Source organism: Chiloscyllium plagiosum, unplaced genomic scaffold (genome assembly GCF_037043375.1).
Source record: "Chiloscyllium plagiosum isolate Xiang-an unplaced genomic scaffold, Cpla_swu_hap1 HiC_scaffold_1, whole genome shotgun sequence".
Lineage (NCBI taxonomy): Eukaryota > Metazoa > Chordata > Chondrichthyes > Orectolobiformes > Hemiscylliidae > Chiloscyllium > Chiloscyllium plagiosum.
Window position 1 is genome coordinate 140594919 of NW_028270139.1, and position 14583 is coordinate 140609501.

The following is a 14583-nucleotide window of genomic DNA, read 5'->3' on the forward strand; positions in this document are numbered from 1 at the left end:
AATGAGCTATGAACCTGCACTCCAAGGTCTCTTTGTTCAGCAACACTCCCTAGGACCTTACCATTAAGTGTATAAGTCCTGCTAAGATTTGCTTTCCCAAAATGCAGCACCTCGCATTTATCTGAATTAAACTCCATCTGCCACTTCTCAGCCCATTGACCCATCTGGTCCAGATCCTGAAGAAACCGCAAGAACTGTAGATGCTGTAAATCAGAGGCAAAAACAGAAATCACTGGAAAAGCTCAGCAGGTCTGGCAGCATCTGTGGAGAAAAATCAGAGTTAAAGTTTCAGCATTAACTCTGATTTCTCTCCACAGATGCTGCCAGACCTGCTGAGCTTTTCCAGCAATTTCTGTTTTTGCATCTAATGTTCTGTGGACCCAGGTTAGAAGCAGGCCATGGCAGATGGAGGGAGTGCGAATTCAACAATTCTGTGGAAAGAAAGAATCCAATAATGATCATGAATCCATTGCGGATTGTCAGGAAAATCCCATCGGGTTCACTAATGTCCTTTAGAGAAGGAAATCTGCCATCTTACCTGGTCTGGCCTACATGTGACTCCAAACCCACAGCAATGTGAGTGGCCCTTAACTGCCCTCTGGGTAATGAACGTTAGCGTAGCAAGTGACACCCTCATCCCATGAATCAATAAAAGAACAAAATTGCTGCATAAGCCTGGAGGATACGCAGACCTTAACTATCAACCCTCCAGTCTGAACTCTTAAAAATTCATCCCCAAAGAGATCAATGACAGATTGGAACATTGTAAGTTTACAGAGATGACTCACTGTTTGTTCACCAAAAGCTAACACTTCTCCCTTTCACAACTGTCAAATCCAATCGATGTATAAAGAGGAAGAGGAAAGCCTTCTGAATAGGAGGCATCCCTTGACTGATGCTGTGCAGAGAGTGACACCACATGTAACTCAGAGAGTAAGGCCTGCACATGATTAAAGCCTCTTAGCTTTGGTATTGTTGCAATAAATCTCTTCTGTACCCTTTCCATTCTCCACTCTGCTGAAGTCAGCAGCACCATCTCCTCTTCGATATCAGCTGGCAGGATGCAGGCTTGCTCAGTCAATAGAACAGGAGAGTCAATCTTAAGAGCTGTGGGTTCAGGTCCCACATTGGTTGTAAGGTTTAGAGGAGACGCATGGAAAGCTTTAACCCAAAGGGTGGTGGGAATCTGAAACTCTCAGCCTGTGAGGTACAGGTAGAAACCCTCATAACGTTTAGATGTGCACTTGAAATGCCAAGGTATTCAAGATGTGGAGGTGCCAGTGCTGGACTGGGGTGGACAAAGTTGAAAATCACACAACACCAGTTTATAGTCCAACAGGTTTATTTGGAAGTACCAGCTTTTGGAGCTCTGCTCCTTCATCAGGTGGTGCTCCAAGAGCTAGTGCTTCCAGATAAACCTGTTGGTCTATAACCTGGTGTTGTGTGATTTTTAACTGAAGTTATTCAAAGTTATGGGCCAAGTGCTGGAAAATGGGATGAGAATAGTTAGGTGGTCACTTTTGACTGGGCCGAAGGATCTTTCTCTGTGCTGTAGAACACAACCTCAAGTGATTTCTGCTACTGTAGCCAGCTCCCCCCATGGCCCATGCTCCAACACTCTCAGTACTGGCTGCAACATCTTCCTTCACTCACTCTCACCGACCCCCAACTGCCAACACCATTAACCCTGCATACTGTCTATGCTGCCTACTCACTCACTCACTCAGAACAGCTTCCTACCTGAATCAAAATTAATCCCCTGCTTTCATCTCTTATATCTGTCTCCATCCCATTCCAAAAGGAATAGTGCTCACAATATGGCACAAGATAAAGGTGGTTCGCATGTGGAATGAACTTCCTGAGGAAGTGGTGGATGTGGGGCACAATTGCAACATTTAAAAGATATTTGGATAAGTACATGAATAGGAAAGATTTGGGGGGATATGGGCCAGGAGCTGGCAGGTGGGACTAGGTTAGTTTGGGGTTATGTTTGGCACGGACTGGTTGGACCAAATGGTTTGTTTCTGTGCTGTATGACACTGTAACTCTATAAATGGTGGGCTCCCTGACAGTCAGCACCTTATCCCTTTTCCCAACTGCAAACGCTCCAAATGGTTGAATGACCATGTCCGTGGACTGGTATTGGAGGTTGTGCTGAACTTACTGTGTTGGAAGCCCCTAGGTGAAGGCTATCCCTCTTGATAAGCCTGAAGACTGCTGACAACCATAACAAGTTTCCTGGTTTTGTGTCTGCAATAAACAGTAAAACGGCACTGTACGCAGTGAGTAGTCAGGTAGGCTGAGAGCTCGTTAGAGCTATGACAAAAAGTGAAACTCAGAAATGAGGCCTGGTCCATTCCATGAGCTGGGTGTGAGGCCCTGAGAGCAAAGCAATACAATGCTAGTAGCTGGTGAACCCAAGCCGCAGTATTGAAGTGCAGAAGAGCACTGTAAATAGATTGGAGATGGGCCATGAGGACTCATAGGTCAGGACATGGGGAACATGTGGCTGGTGTCCATGGAACATGCCTCTCGATGTTGTTGAGAGCAAGGTGAAGTCACCAAATAATCAGTCTGATGTCGATATCGAAATTCTTGACATTTAGCTTACTTGGTAAGTTTGGTAAGGTAGAAAGATTAATATTAGTGTGGTTAGTTGTGCATTTAACAAGCAGTGATTCAACTGGCCAAGAAAGAAACTCTCCTGTCTGATCAACAATTGCATAGAGATGCAGCACTGCAAAGGTAGGCCTTACCAGACTTCTTGTCCAGTCACAACACAAAGCTCACCACTGGAAATGCCTTTAAAAAGAGTGGGCATAAGGTTTGTTACACAGCTACTATGGCGACCAATGAGAAAAGGTATCTTTACCTCCCCAAAAGGTGACTGAATCTCTGAATTGGTGATCCAGAAGCCCAGGCTAATGTTCTGGGGACCAGTGGTTCAAATCCCCACCATGCCAGCTAGTGGAATTAAAATCTAAAACTAGTCTCAGTAATGGTAGCCATGATGTGGAGGTGCCAGTGATGGACTGGGATGGATAAAGTTAAAAATCACATAACACCAGGTGATAGTTCAACAGGTTTATTTGGAAGCACTAGCTTTTGGAGCACCATTTCTTTGTCAGATAGTTATAATCTCGGTGTCCTGTGATGCTGCCCTACTAGAAGGAGCAGTGCTCCAAAAGCTTGTACTTCCAAATAAGCCTGTTGGAGTATAACTTGGTGTTGTGTGATTTTTTAACTCAGTAATGATTGATTGCTGTTAAAACCCAGCTGATCCACTCATGGCCTTTAGGGAAGGACCACTGCCATCTTTACCTGGTCTCTACATGTGATTCTAATCCACAGCAAAGTGATTGACTCAACTGCCCTCTGAAATAGCGTAGCAAGCCACTCAGATCCAGGAGATTGTCTCATGAAAAAGTAGAGAGTAAAAAAAAACACATTCAAACCACACTTTAATATTTTCCATTGGCCTCATCTATAAAAGAAAATGACTTGGAGCTTTAGCTGAAAAGTCCTTGGTTTTTAGGAACAGATTTAGGAACATTATAACAGAGGGAAATTCCTACTCCTTGTTAACATCGAATAAAATAAATTGGGGTGTGCATGTGTGTGTCCATCCACACGTGTATGTATGTGTTTTGAGTGTATGCATGCGTGCGTGTGCGTGTGTGTGTGTGTGTGCACGTGTGCACGTGTGCGTGCATGTTGGGCGTCTGTGTTTGTGGTTTGCATTCTATCGGGATGCTTCATCGACATAATAAGGTTGTGCACATTTTAGGAATTACCATTTTAATATTCCACATCAAAAAGATTGGACACAAGTTTATGTGCAGCCAGAATGTCAGTGAAGCAGATTAAACAGAGCATTTAATCTTTTTTTTAAAACTACCTTCTTACAGAAGATTAAAAATTGCTGCTGATTATGGCCATGACAAAATATGGTCGGCACAGCCAACATATCACCTGGTAGTTTGCACCCAGATAAGAGGTGAACTCACACTTTGAAGTGTTATAAGGAGTATAAACCACATGCTTATAGCTGTAAGGTTTCACATTAAGGGAAGTGCCAACAAGTCAATTTAATGTTAAGGCTCCCCAACTTTCACTGATTCATTTCTCTTGCAACAAGGGAGTAAGGAATTTCATAGGCTAGGAACCTGCCAAAGCTAAAGAGGAATGGAACTGACTGAAATAACTTACACTAAAAGACAAAGAGGTTATTTTTCATAAAACAACAACTGCTGTGGGAAATAGTAAAATTTGCAAATTCTCAGCAAAATCCTCTCTCGTCCCATACCTTGTATTCCTCACAAACATTCTTAATTCAGGTTCCCTCCTTTGTGCCTCACTTAGACATTCTAATCTGCATTCCCCATTGATGGAAAGTTGGAAAAAAGGTACAGTAAAGGTAGCCACAGACACATATGTCACCGGACCAACTTGGTAAAGAGTACCCTGAAACACACAAATCTCACTTGGGAGGTGAGTCCCAAGACACAATGTGGACAGCTACGGTTGTGGGTCAGTGCCAAGATGGATTGGAGAGAATGGGTCTCCTAGTTCTGTGACTTTGTCTCAGTTGGTTATCGCTGTTCCACTTTCTAACTCTGATATCCACTTACCCCCATGACCTCTTATGCTAATTCTAGCCTCTGCCCACACACATCCCTATGGAACCATCCTGTCCTCCCCCCACCCAAACCTACCCCTCCCCACCCCCTTACCACCTCCACAACCATTCACTTTCTATCCACCCTGGACATACCTCAGGAGCCATGCAGGAATGAAAAGGAAACGCTAACAATCTATGATTGAGAGAGTGGGTGGAAAATAACTCCCATTCATAAAATCCATTCCAAACTGTTAAGTCTCAAGTGGTTAATCTCTTCAAAAAGAATAAGCATTTCTATTTGGATCTCACATCACCACAGCTAATCATTTAATAGTCTTTAGGTTGTCCAACAAACTGAACTCAGAACCCCCTATTGTGATAACTGTAGCTTCTGAAACTCTGCCAAAGACTTGGTGACAAAATAATCCTTGGAGAACAGTCAAACTAAACAGCTTCAACTAAACTCCATTACCAGATGCCACACGTTTCCCAATGCACTGTCACAGCAATGCAACAGAGGGTCTCTTTAAGTAAAAACAAAAATCTGTTAGACAGAAGTAATATTTTTAATTTTAGAGTTAGGCATTTTAATAATTCAGATTATTGCAGCCTTGAATAGGGCTTCGGTCTACTCCATTAATTGATTACACCCATAAGTGGATTAAGGCGGCACTGCTGCCTCACAGCACCTGGGGCCCAGGTTCAATTCCCACCTCAGGTGATTGTCTGTGTGGAGTTTGCACATTCTCCCTGTGTCTGTGTGGATTTCCTCCAGGTGCTCCGGTTTCCACCCACAATCCAAAGATATACAGGTTAGGTGAATTGGCCATGCTAAACTGCCCATAGAGTTTAGGGATGTGTAGGTTAGGTGCATTCGTCAAGGTAAATGTAGAGTAATAGGGTAGGGGAACGGGTCAGGGTGGGTTACTCTTTGGAGGGTCGGTGTGGACATGTTGGGCCTAATGGCCTGTTTCCACATTGTAGGGATAAAACAAAAAAGGACCCATCCAATGTTCAAGACTGGTTCAGATTTCATGGCTGCGGGAATCATGCTGTCCTTTTCCCTTACCAGGAAAATCTGGATCGGTCATAAATGGGACTTCCTACGAGTAGCAAGTTGGGGTGGGCTGAGGTACAGGGGGTGGAGGTGGGGGTGGAGTTGGAATGGGAAGCTAGTTAGGGGGTGGAGGAGAAAGAGGGGTTGATCCTTGTGGCCCCGTGCACAAAGGATATCCCACCCACAACAACAAAGTCTCTTTTCCTTCCTTTCCTTTCTCATCTGAGCCACAAAAAGCAACCTACACCATCCTGCCTACATCAGATGTATAATGGTGCAGGCAGTCATATTAACCTAGTCAAAAAGCTCACTAATGAACCTAAAATTAACTTTTTAAATATGGCCGTCAGACTGTCAATCGATTAGGAGGGTCAGCTCAGAGATGGGCAGGAAGATGGTGGTGGGCTGTCAGCACATGGATTTTGCTGCCTCACCACCCAAACCCCATCTCCGAAAGCATGCTCAGCCTGGGCTGCAATCTTGGCTCTCCAGTGCCACATACTTCAGTGCTGGACCCCCTCAACAACACTCAGAGCGATTTAGGTCAAGTCATTAAAATGACCCCCTGGCCTGGTCTTTAAGATAGGAGGATTACTATTGACATAGTGAGTCTCAAAATCATGATTTCTTTGAGTCTCACAGAAACATACCTGAAGCTCCAAGTACAGCTCAATCAATTTATAGATTATGTAAATGCAGTGAAAACAGTACAGAGAAAATGTACCAGACTAATACCTGGAATAGACGAGTTGTTTAATAAGGAGAAAGTAAGGACAGCAGATGCTAGAGATCGGAGTCAAAGAGTGTGACGTCGGAAAAGCACAGCCAGTCAGGCAGCATCCAAGTAGCAGGAGAATCAATGTTTCGAGCATAAGGCCTTCAACAGGAATGATGAAGGGTTTATGCTCAAAACATTGATTCTCCTGCTCCTCAGATGCTGCCTGACCAGCTGTGCTTTTCCAGCAGCACACTCTTTGACGGAGAAAGGCTGGACAGACTAGGCTGAAGGTTAGTAAGGCAAGAGGTTAGTAAAGCAACTTGACTGAAACATTCAGGATCCTGAGGTATTTGCACACAGCATGTGTGGAAAGGATGCTTCCTCTTGTGGGAGAATCTGGAATGAGGGGATCAAAAAGTAAGGGATTGCCTTTTTATAAAAAGAAATAAGGCAGGATTTTCCCAGAGGATCGTGAGAGCTTGAAACTCTCTCACTGAGAAGGCAGTGGAATCAGAGTCTTTGAATACTTTTAAGGCAAAGGTGGATAGATTGTTGGCAAGGTGGGAAAAGAACTGAGGTTAGCATCAGATTAGTCATGAGCTAATTAAAGGACAGAGTAGGCTCAAGGGACTGAATGACCAATGCCTGCTCTTAACCTGTATGTCCCAAACTTTACTTGAAGGAGGACAGTAGATCCCACCAGTGTCATGGCTAGCATTTTTCTTACCCAACCAATGTCACGAAATTCACACACCACTGATTTATTTCATTGACTGCTGGAGGGATCTTGTGTGAAAATTGCTTCCTGTGTTTACCTCTGTTGTAACCATGACTGAACTTCAAAAATATTTACTTGGCTGTGACACACTGAGTCATACTGAGGATGTGAAACATCCTCCAAAACAAAAAGAGAATTTTTGTAATTTACCTTTGAATCATCAGTGTAAGCGGGTCATTGTGTTTCTGATGCCAGGTCGAACTCACTTCTGCACATTGTAAATAGCACCATGCTAATCCCCTTCTCTCAGACTACTGCCACTCCACTGGAGGTTTGACATGTTTTACCAATTCAGCAAGTTTGAATCCTTTTCAAAATCCTGTCCCATCCAAATATGGTTAACTAATTTCCTATTCCTACAATCCACAAAATACATCGTACTTCCAACAAACTAAAAGATTTATCAAAAAGCATGAGAAATTAGAAGCATTGCCCTTTCTTCTCTCACCAGGGAAGCTAACTTCAATTCGTGAACCAACTATTGTTGTCTCAGCTTGTTAACCCCTCTATTACAAAGTATTTACATATTTACAGGGTTTAGAACCGATAACAACCAGTTAACTCAGGTCAGTGTTAATACTCCCAAATTTGCTGTACTAACAGTTCATTTTATTTTCCCAAGCATCAAATGTAGCTACTTGTAAATTTTACATTAAAGACTAAATGAAGCAGAGCATTACAACTGGTGATGCTTGATATTCTTGTTGTGTTAAGAATATGTTGGCCTCTGCCTGTTCTAAATTAGCTTGGCATTAATCTCCATGTATGCCTTTTGCTCCTACCTTTTTGACAGAGTAGTAACTTGGTCTTGCCTGTTTACCACTTTGTAATTTCTGATGACTACCCCTTCTGAAATGTAAAATTTAAGCTTCAAATCTTTTTCATAGTTCATTCACCTAACCTTTTGAATTAGCAAGAATAAAGGGAAAAATGACTCTAAGACAAGTGGTGCGCTGATCAAAACTGACCGATTCCCCTCTCAATAAAATGATAAGATTCTATTCACTTTCCGAATTACTCGCTGTGCTTTTTGTGACTCATACATGAGGAAATCCAAATCTCTCCATCTCAATGCTCTGCAATTGCTCGCCATTTAGATAATAAGCTTATTTTTTAAGCTTCCTGCCAAAATGGACAATTTCATATTTTCCCACATTATACTCCATTTGCCATATCTTTGTCCATTCAATTAGCCTATAGCTTTTCATATCTCGTTGCTCCCTCTTCACAACTTACCTTCTCCCTTATGTTGGTGTAATCAGCAAATTTTGCAATCATACTGTTCTGTCCTCTTAAATCATTTATTATCTATATAAACAGTTGAGATCCTAGAACAGATCCCTCAGGGCACACTATGCTTCACATCTTGCCAATCTGAAAATGACCCAATTATGCCTGCTGTCTGTTAGCCAGCTAATCTTCTTTCCTTGCCAATCTTCTGCTTCTTACACCATGAGCTATTATTTTCCACAATATCCTTTGACGCAGCGCCTTATTAAATGCCTTTGGGAAATCCAAGTACAGCATTTCCACCATTTTACCCTTGATTCACAGCATGTGTTACCTCCGCAAACAAAATCTCTAATACTTTGGTCAAACATGATTTCCCTTTCACAAAATCATGTTGATTCTACCTGATTACCTTGCAGTTATTCGAAAGTCCTGCTATAATGTCATTCTTAATATCTTGACTATTTTTTCCTCTGACAGATGTTGAACTATCAGGCCTGTAGTTTCCTGTTGTGTGTCTTCCTCCATTTTTGAATGGTGGAGCAGATTGGAAATGTCAAATGGACTAATCCTGCTCAGATGTCCTATGCTCCCACACTTCACTGAGCCACAGCTGAAACTAAAAAGGATGAGGTAACGTGTTTGGGTACCTCAAATAAATATTGCTGAAAAGTTACCTTATATTGTAAAACCATTTCAATGCACTTCATTGTTCTTAAAGATTCTGAGTAACACTCATATTCTGAAGAACCTGAACGCCCAAGCCTTCAACAATGCCCGAAAAAAAGAAAGATCAATCTGCCTAAATTTCCAATTCTACTATAGTTCCAAAAAAAGATAAGCAATGTTGTCTCTGCTGGGATGCCTAACACTATTTTTCAACAATGCAAGCATTCTGGTCAAAAGATTAAGGTCACGCGATTATGATTTTGCTAAGATCTAGCAATTTGTTTTCTGCAAATACCTCACACAGTTTAGCTTTCCAAGCAGTTGGATTAATGTGGGAGACTTGTGCAAGATTTTACCTCAACACTGATGACTGCTATTAGAGAAAAATGAACCAGCAATCCTTTTTCCTGGATGTTCTCCACTGTAAACATTCAACTTACGTACAGTCAAATATAACATCCTACCATGTGTAGGCACAAACTGTACTCCACATTGTCAGTTTCACATATAATCAACATCATTAATCTCATTTCAGCTCTTTGCATTGGGTAGTACAGATGTTGGCACCAATTCCACCGAAACATTTGTGTAAAATTCTGGTCGAAAATCATCATAGTGTTCATGCACTAAATCCTTCCATTATGCTTCTTTGCAAAATAATTTCTCAAAGCATGAAGCTTTTCATGCGGTAATTACGTAGATCTATTGCTTCCAGCATCAAAGCAGCCCAAACGTGTCCTAAGTACAGTGACAAATTACTTTCTACAGTATCCTAAACCTTTGAAAACAAACCAGCTTGGCCCTGTTTGCTCAGCACAATTTACTCTGAAGTGGAGTTTCCTGTTCATCAAGGTAAAGGGAAAAATTAATTTTTTTTCATCTATAGTGCCCACTGTTAAGAGCGAGCACTTTGGATCTCCGCACAGTGTTGGCAGTTACAGAACTAAACAACTCTTTTCAGACTCTTAACAAAAATGTATTCACTGGAAATTAAAACCAGGAGGGATAAATCAATATTGCTGGTTTTACACCAGTTTCCTCCCCCCCCCCCCCCCCTCCCTCTCCAGAAAGGTTAAGCTTGCCTCTACACTCTTACAAAAGCAAAATACTGGAAATCTGGAGGGAAGATAGAAAACAAAAGGGGAGAAACAGGTTTCACATTTCAGGCTTTTCATCAGAACAATTCTGACGATAACTTATTCATTAACCTGAAACACTAGGCCATATTTTAATTTTCAGTTCAGCAACAGTATGGAAGGTAAAATAATGCAAGTGCCCTTCCTGCAGCTAACTTACCCACCCAGTTCTGGCAGGGATTTTACAAAGAGGAGGGCAAGGCCTGGGCAGCACCATCCATTCCTACTCCTGACTAACCCTTAAGGGCTGCCATTTCTGGGCAGTGGGAGGTGGTCAGGGGAGAGGGAGGGAACATTCCAGCAGGTTAGTTTAATCCCTGGCTCCTTTTGACAGTGCAATCCCACCCCCATCCTCTGAGATCTCCTCTGTCACTATCTTCCTCGCACACTTGCCCTCTGCTCCTGTGGCACAGCTCAGGGCTGCCCCAGCTGGTTCTTCCTCCCCAGACAACTAAGGCTGAGGCAGTCATCAGGGGTGGGTAACCAAAATGCAAATGAGAAGTGGGCCTTTCAGCCCCTTAGGCCTGTTCTGCCATTCAAAGAATGGTATCTGCTTGTGTTCCAAATCCCACATTCCCCTCTACCAGAGAATCTATGTTTTCCTTTCCCATCGAGAATCCATCTCTCCTTTAAAAATCTTAGTGATTCACCCCACCGCCACCACATTCTGAGACAGCAAATTCCCAATTCCCACAGCCCTCAAAAGATAAGAATGATCCTGATCTATTTTAAAAGGGTGATCGCCAATTTTAAAAACAGCGCCCACTTGTTCTGGACTCACCCATACATGTCTGCCTTATCAACACCATTATATACTTGTGATACTGTAAACTCAAGTCCAGCCTGTCCAATCCTAATTCATAAAATATCCACCCATTCCAGTTATCAATCTAATAAGCCTCCTCTCAACTATCTCCAATTCATTTACATTATTTCTTACATAAGATCAAAACTGCACACAGTACCAATGATGTGGTCTCACCAATGCTCTGTGTAACTAATGCATGACATTAATGTGCAATTTCGCTTGTAATAAAGAATAGCATTCCATTAACCACTTAATTACTTGCTGTACCTGCATGCTAATGGTTTTGTAATTCACTTCAGAATCCTGCAGTCATTCTCCTTTTAAGTAACACACTGCATTTTTTAAATGAACAAAAACTGAAATTGCTGGAAAAACGCTGCAGGTCTGGCAGCATCTGTGGAGAAAAATCAGAGTGGAAGAGCTCTCAGTACTGGAGAAAGGTTACTAAGCCCAAAACGTTCACTCAGATTTCTCTGCACAGATGCTGCCAGACCTGCTGAGTTTTTCCAGCAATTTCTGTTTTTTGTTTCTGCTTTCCAGCATCCGCAGTTCTTCGGGTTTTCTCTGCTTTCTTATTCTGCCTGCTGACGTGAACAACTTCACATTTGCCCACATTATATTCCATCAGCCAGATTTTCTTTTTAACAGAGTATCCAAACAGGATAGGCCATTCATCCAGAGTGACCTGGATGGGTTAAAAGGTCATTCTTCATTGTGAAAAGGCAGAGCGGTATACTACTTTGAAACCCATCCCTAATACATATAAATATATTAATACATAATACATTGAAAAGAAAAAAACATATTTTCTCTCTGTTCTGTTATGGTCACTGGTTGAGAGAGAGAAAAAAACACTGAAAACCAACCACTGAGGGAAGATTACTAACCAATTGGAAACAAATGGGTAACCTGGTGGGCATCTTTGAGACCTATTGATGAGCCTAATTCAGACTGCTTTAGATGAGCACCCAAAATTCCCACCCAAAACAGGCTCTTTAAATTAGGATCTACACTAATTATTGAACTCCAGTGCTAACTTTGATATACAAGTGGGCAGTCAATGCTGTTCCCCATGTCCCCTACCTGCCAATTGGGTCTGAGCTGAAAAGAAAAATCGGGAAATCTGATGTCCTTAAATTTTTGGCTTGATTGCTAGGTAACAGAATGACGACCCTGCAAATTTGTCAGCCAGGCGTTATGCCTCTTCTCTCCCCCTGAGGAATGCTTGGCATTTAGTCAATGCCTGCCAAATATATCCAAACAAGGTCAGGTTTATGCTGGGTCTTCTCTCTCACTCAGCAGTTAGCCAAGAGAGCCCATGTAAATTCAGTGCAGTTAATTGGTTCATCTCACTATTGTTGGATCATGCACCTACTGGGAGGGAAATAAGTAGAGGAGGCAGTCTAAGCATGTTTCCCCAACATCCCATATAATTGACGTGTTGCTGAAACACCTTGTAAACGTTTATGTCAACTGCTGCTACAGTCCTAAAGGCAGTCCCCATTTTAATTCCTTTATCACACAAAACGATAAGCCTAACTAACTGAATGCTCACTACTCTTCAGCTTTAAAATATTAGATTCAAATTAACCACCGCATAGAAGAGATTCTCAATCCTCCAAAGAACTCGCCACATTAAATCCAGGCTCATTGCAGAATCGCCTACTATAATTCATTCTTTCTTAGTCCTTCAAAATTGAGAGGATCCTCAGTATCTCAGCACCCACCACTATATTTGGCAAACTTTAAAACCCACCCCACTCATCACATAATCACTACCGTATCATTCATCAAAAAAAAAACAAAGAACTGCGGATGCTGAAAATCAGAAACAAAATCAGCAATTGCTAGTAAAACTCAGCAGGCCTAGCAATTCTGAAGAAGGGTCACTGGTCCCAAAACATTAACTTTGCTTTCCCTCCTGCCAGACCTGCTGAGTTTTTTTTCCAGCAATTTCTGATTTTCCTACCATATCATGTGTGTGGGTTTTTGATACCGTAATTTTCAATCGTTGCACTTCACCTAGATTTCCCAAACTAAACATAAAGTCAGAATGATTACTTGAGGCAATCAGACACATTCCAGCAGGACTTGTTTGCATGTAACTTTGTTAATACTGTGTGACGGCATGGGGGGGGGGTGTTGGCCGTTAGCAACAGAGAGAGATTTTTCAGGCCTCATGTTGGTCTACGGATCTTAGTGTACCAAAGGGAACCGGCCATTCTCAGATTTCCACACTTCAAAAGCTTCAAATCTCAGGCATCCAAGGCCAAAATGCACTGCTGAAATCTAGAAAGAGCATAGACATTATTTCCAGTAGGCCATTACTGAGAGAATTAGGAGCCTGCCTACCTGGTAGCACAGTAAGGAAGGCACTCCGGAAGCTGTATCCCATGGTGTTGGCGCCCAAGCAGATGTACATCCCAGCATCCTCCTCTTTTGCTCGGGAGATCATCAGTTTGTTTAAGTAAGAGCCATCAGGTCTGGACCAGACCTCTCCCGTTGGCAGCACCACAAACTTCTGTCCGCCAACATCAATGGTGGAGTTGTACTTGTTCTCGCTGCCGTACTCTACTCTCTTCAGCCACTGAATCACAGGCTTAACGTCACTGCGGACCTTGCACTGAAAAGAGGTGGTACCTCCATAATCGACAGTGGTGTTTACAGGGTGGGTTCCAGTTAGAATGGGTTTGGACCTGGTGGTCTCTGCAAATGGTAAGCCAAATGATCCATTGTTAACGTTTACTGACTGCAGAAAACCTTACTGCACAATTACACGTATGGTGCAGCCTTTAAAAAATGCAGCAGTATTTCCCTACAAACGTGACATAGACTTTTGCTATGAAATCTTATAGCATAATTATCCTAGTTGAAGCACAAACCAGGATACAGCTGAGGACTATATGACATGGTTCATTAGATGTGACACCAAAAGTAGACATGCATTTCATTTTGGTAAAAAAGAATTTTGTTAAGTCTTGATAATAATGCACCTCATTATTACAAATGGAATCATTAAAACCAGACACAGCCTATTACACTACATCCCCTGTATTGGAATACTTTCACAAGCAGGCACACAGTATTAACTACAGTAATGATTCCTAAAGGGAATGAATATTAACGATGCATTTTCACTTCCACTTTGAGAAGAATCCAAAAAGAAATGTAATATCCTGCATCGATTGTCTCAGAAGTTGAACCTTGTCTCAAGGCAGAGCATTGAGGAATGTGCACTGGGGCAATAGGGTCTGAAAATGAACCAACTTCTCTCCACTCTCAGTAATACTGAGGGGCAAGGTTTCAGAAATCATTCAGAGGATCATTAAAATTGGTCAGGACTGGAGTATTTCACCTTCAAACAAAAAGAAAATGAGTAAAGTCAAGAATACAATCCAAATATCCAAACAATAAAACTCCTGGAAAGTCAAGAGTACAAAGTCAATAAATAAAAGAGGCAAAAGAATGGAGGTAAGTGGATGGAGGTAAGTGCCTTTCAAATGCTTGTTTAGAAAGGATTCTGCCACCTCAACTACTAATTTAGGTGATGGAGAGAAAAACAATCA

The 14583-nt window shown here is 42.0% G+C and overlaps 1 protein-coding gene across 1 annotated transcript in view; it reads right to left on the minus strand.

Moving 5' to 3' along the window:
• LOC122558377 (fibroblast growth factor receptor-like 1) overlaps positions 1–14583 on the minus strand; it is a 301131-nt gene that overhangs the window by 13705 nt on the left and 272843 nt on the right. Inside the window, exon 5 of the mRNA XM_087991210.1 lies at positions 13370–13723. Coding sequence (XP_087847336.1) covers positions 13370–13723 — 354 coding nt within the window. The remainder of the gene's footprint in view (positions 1–13369; positions 13724–14583) is intronic.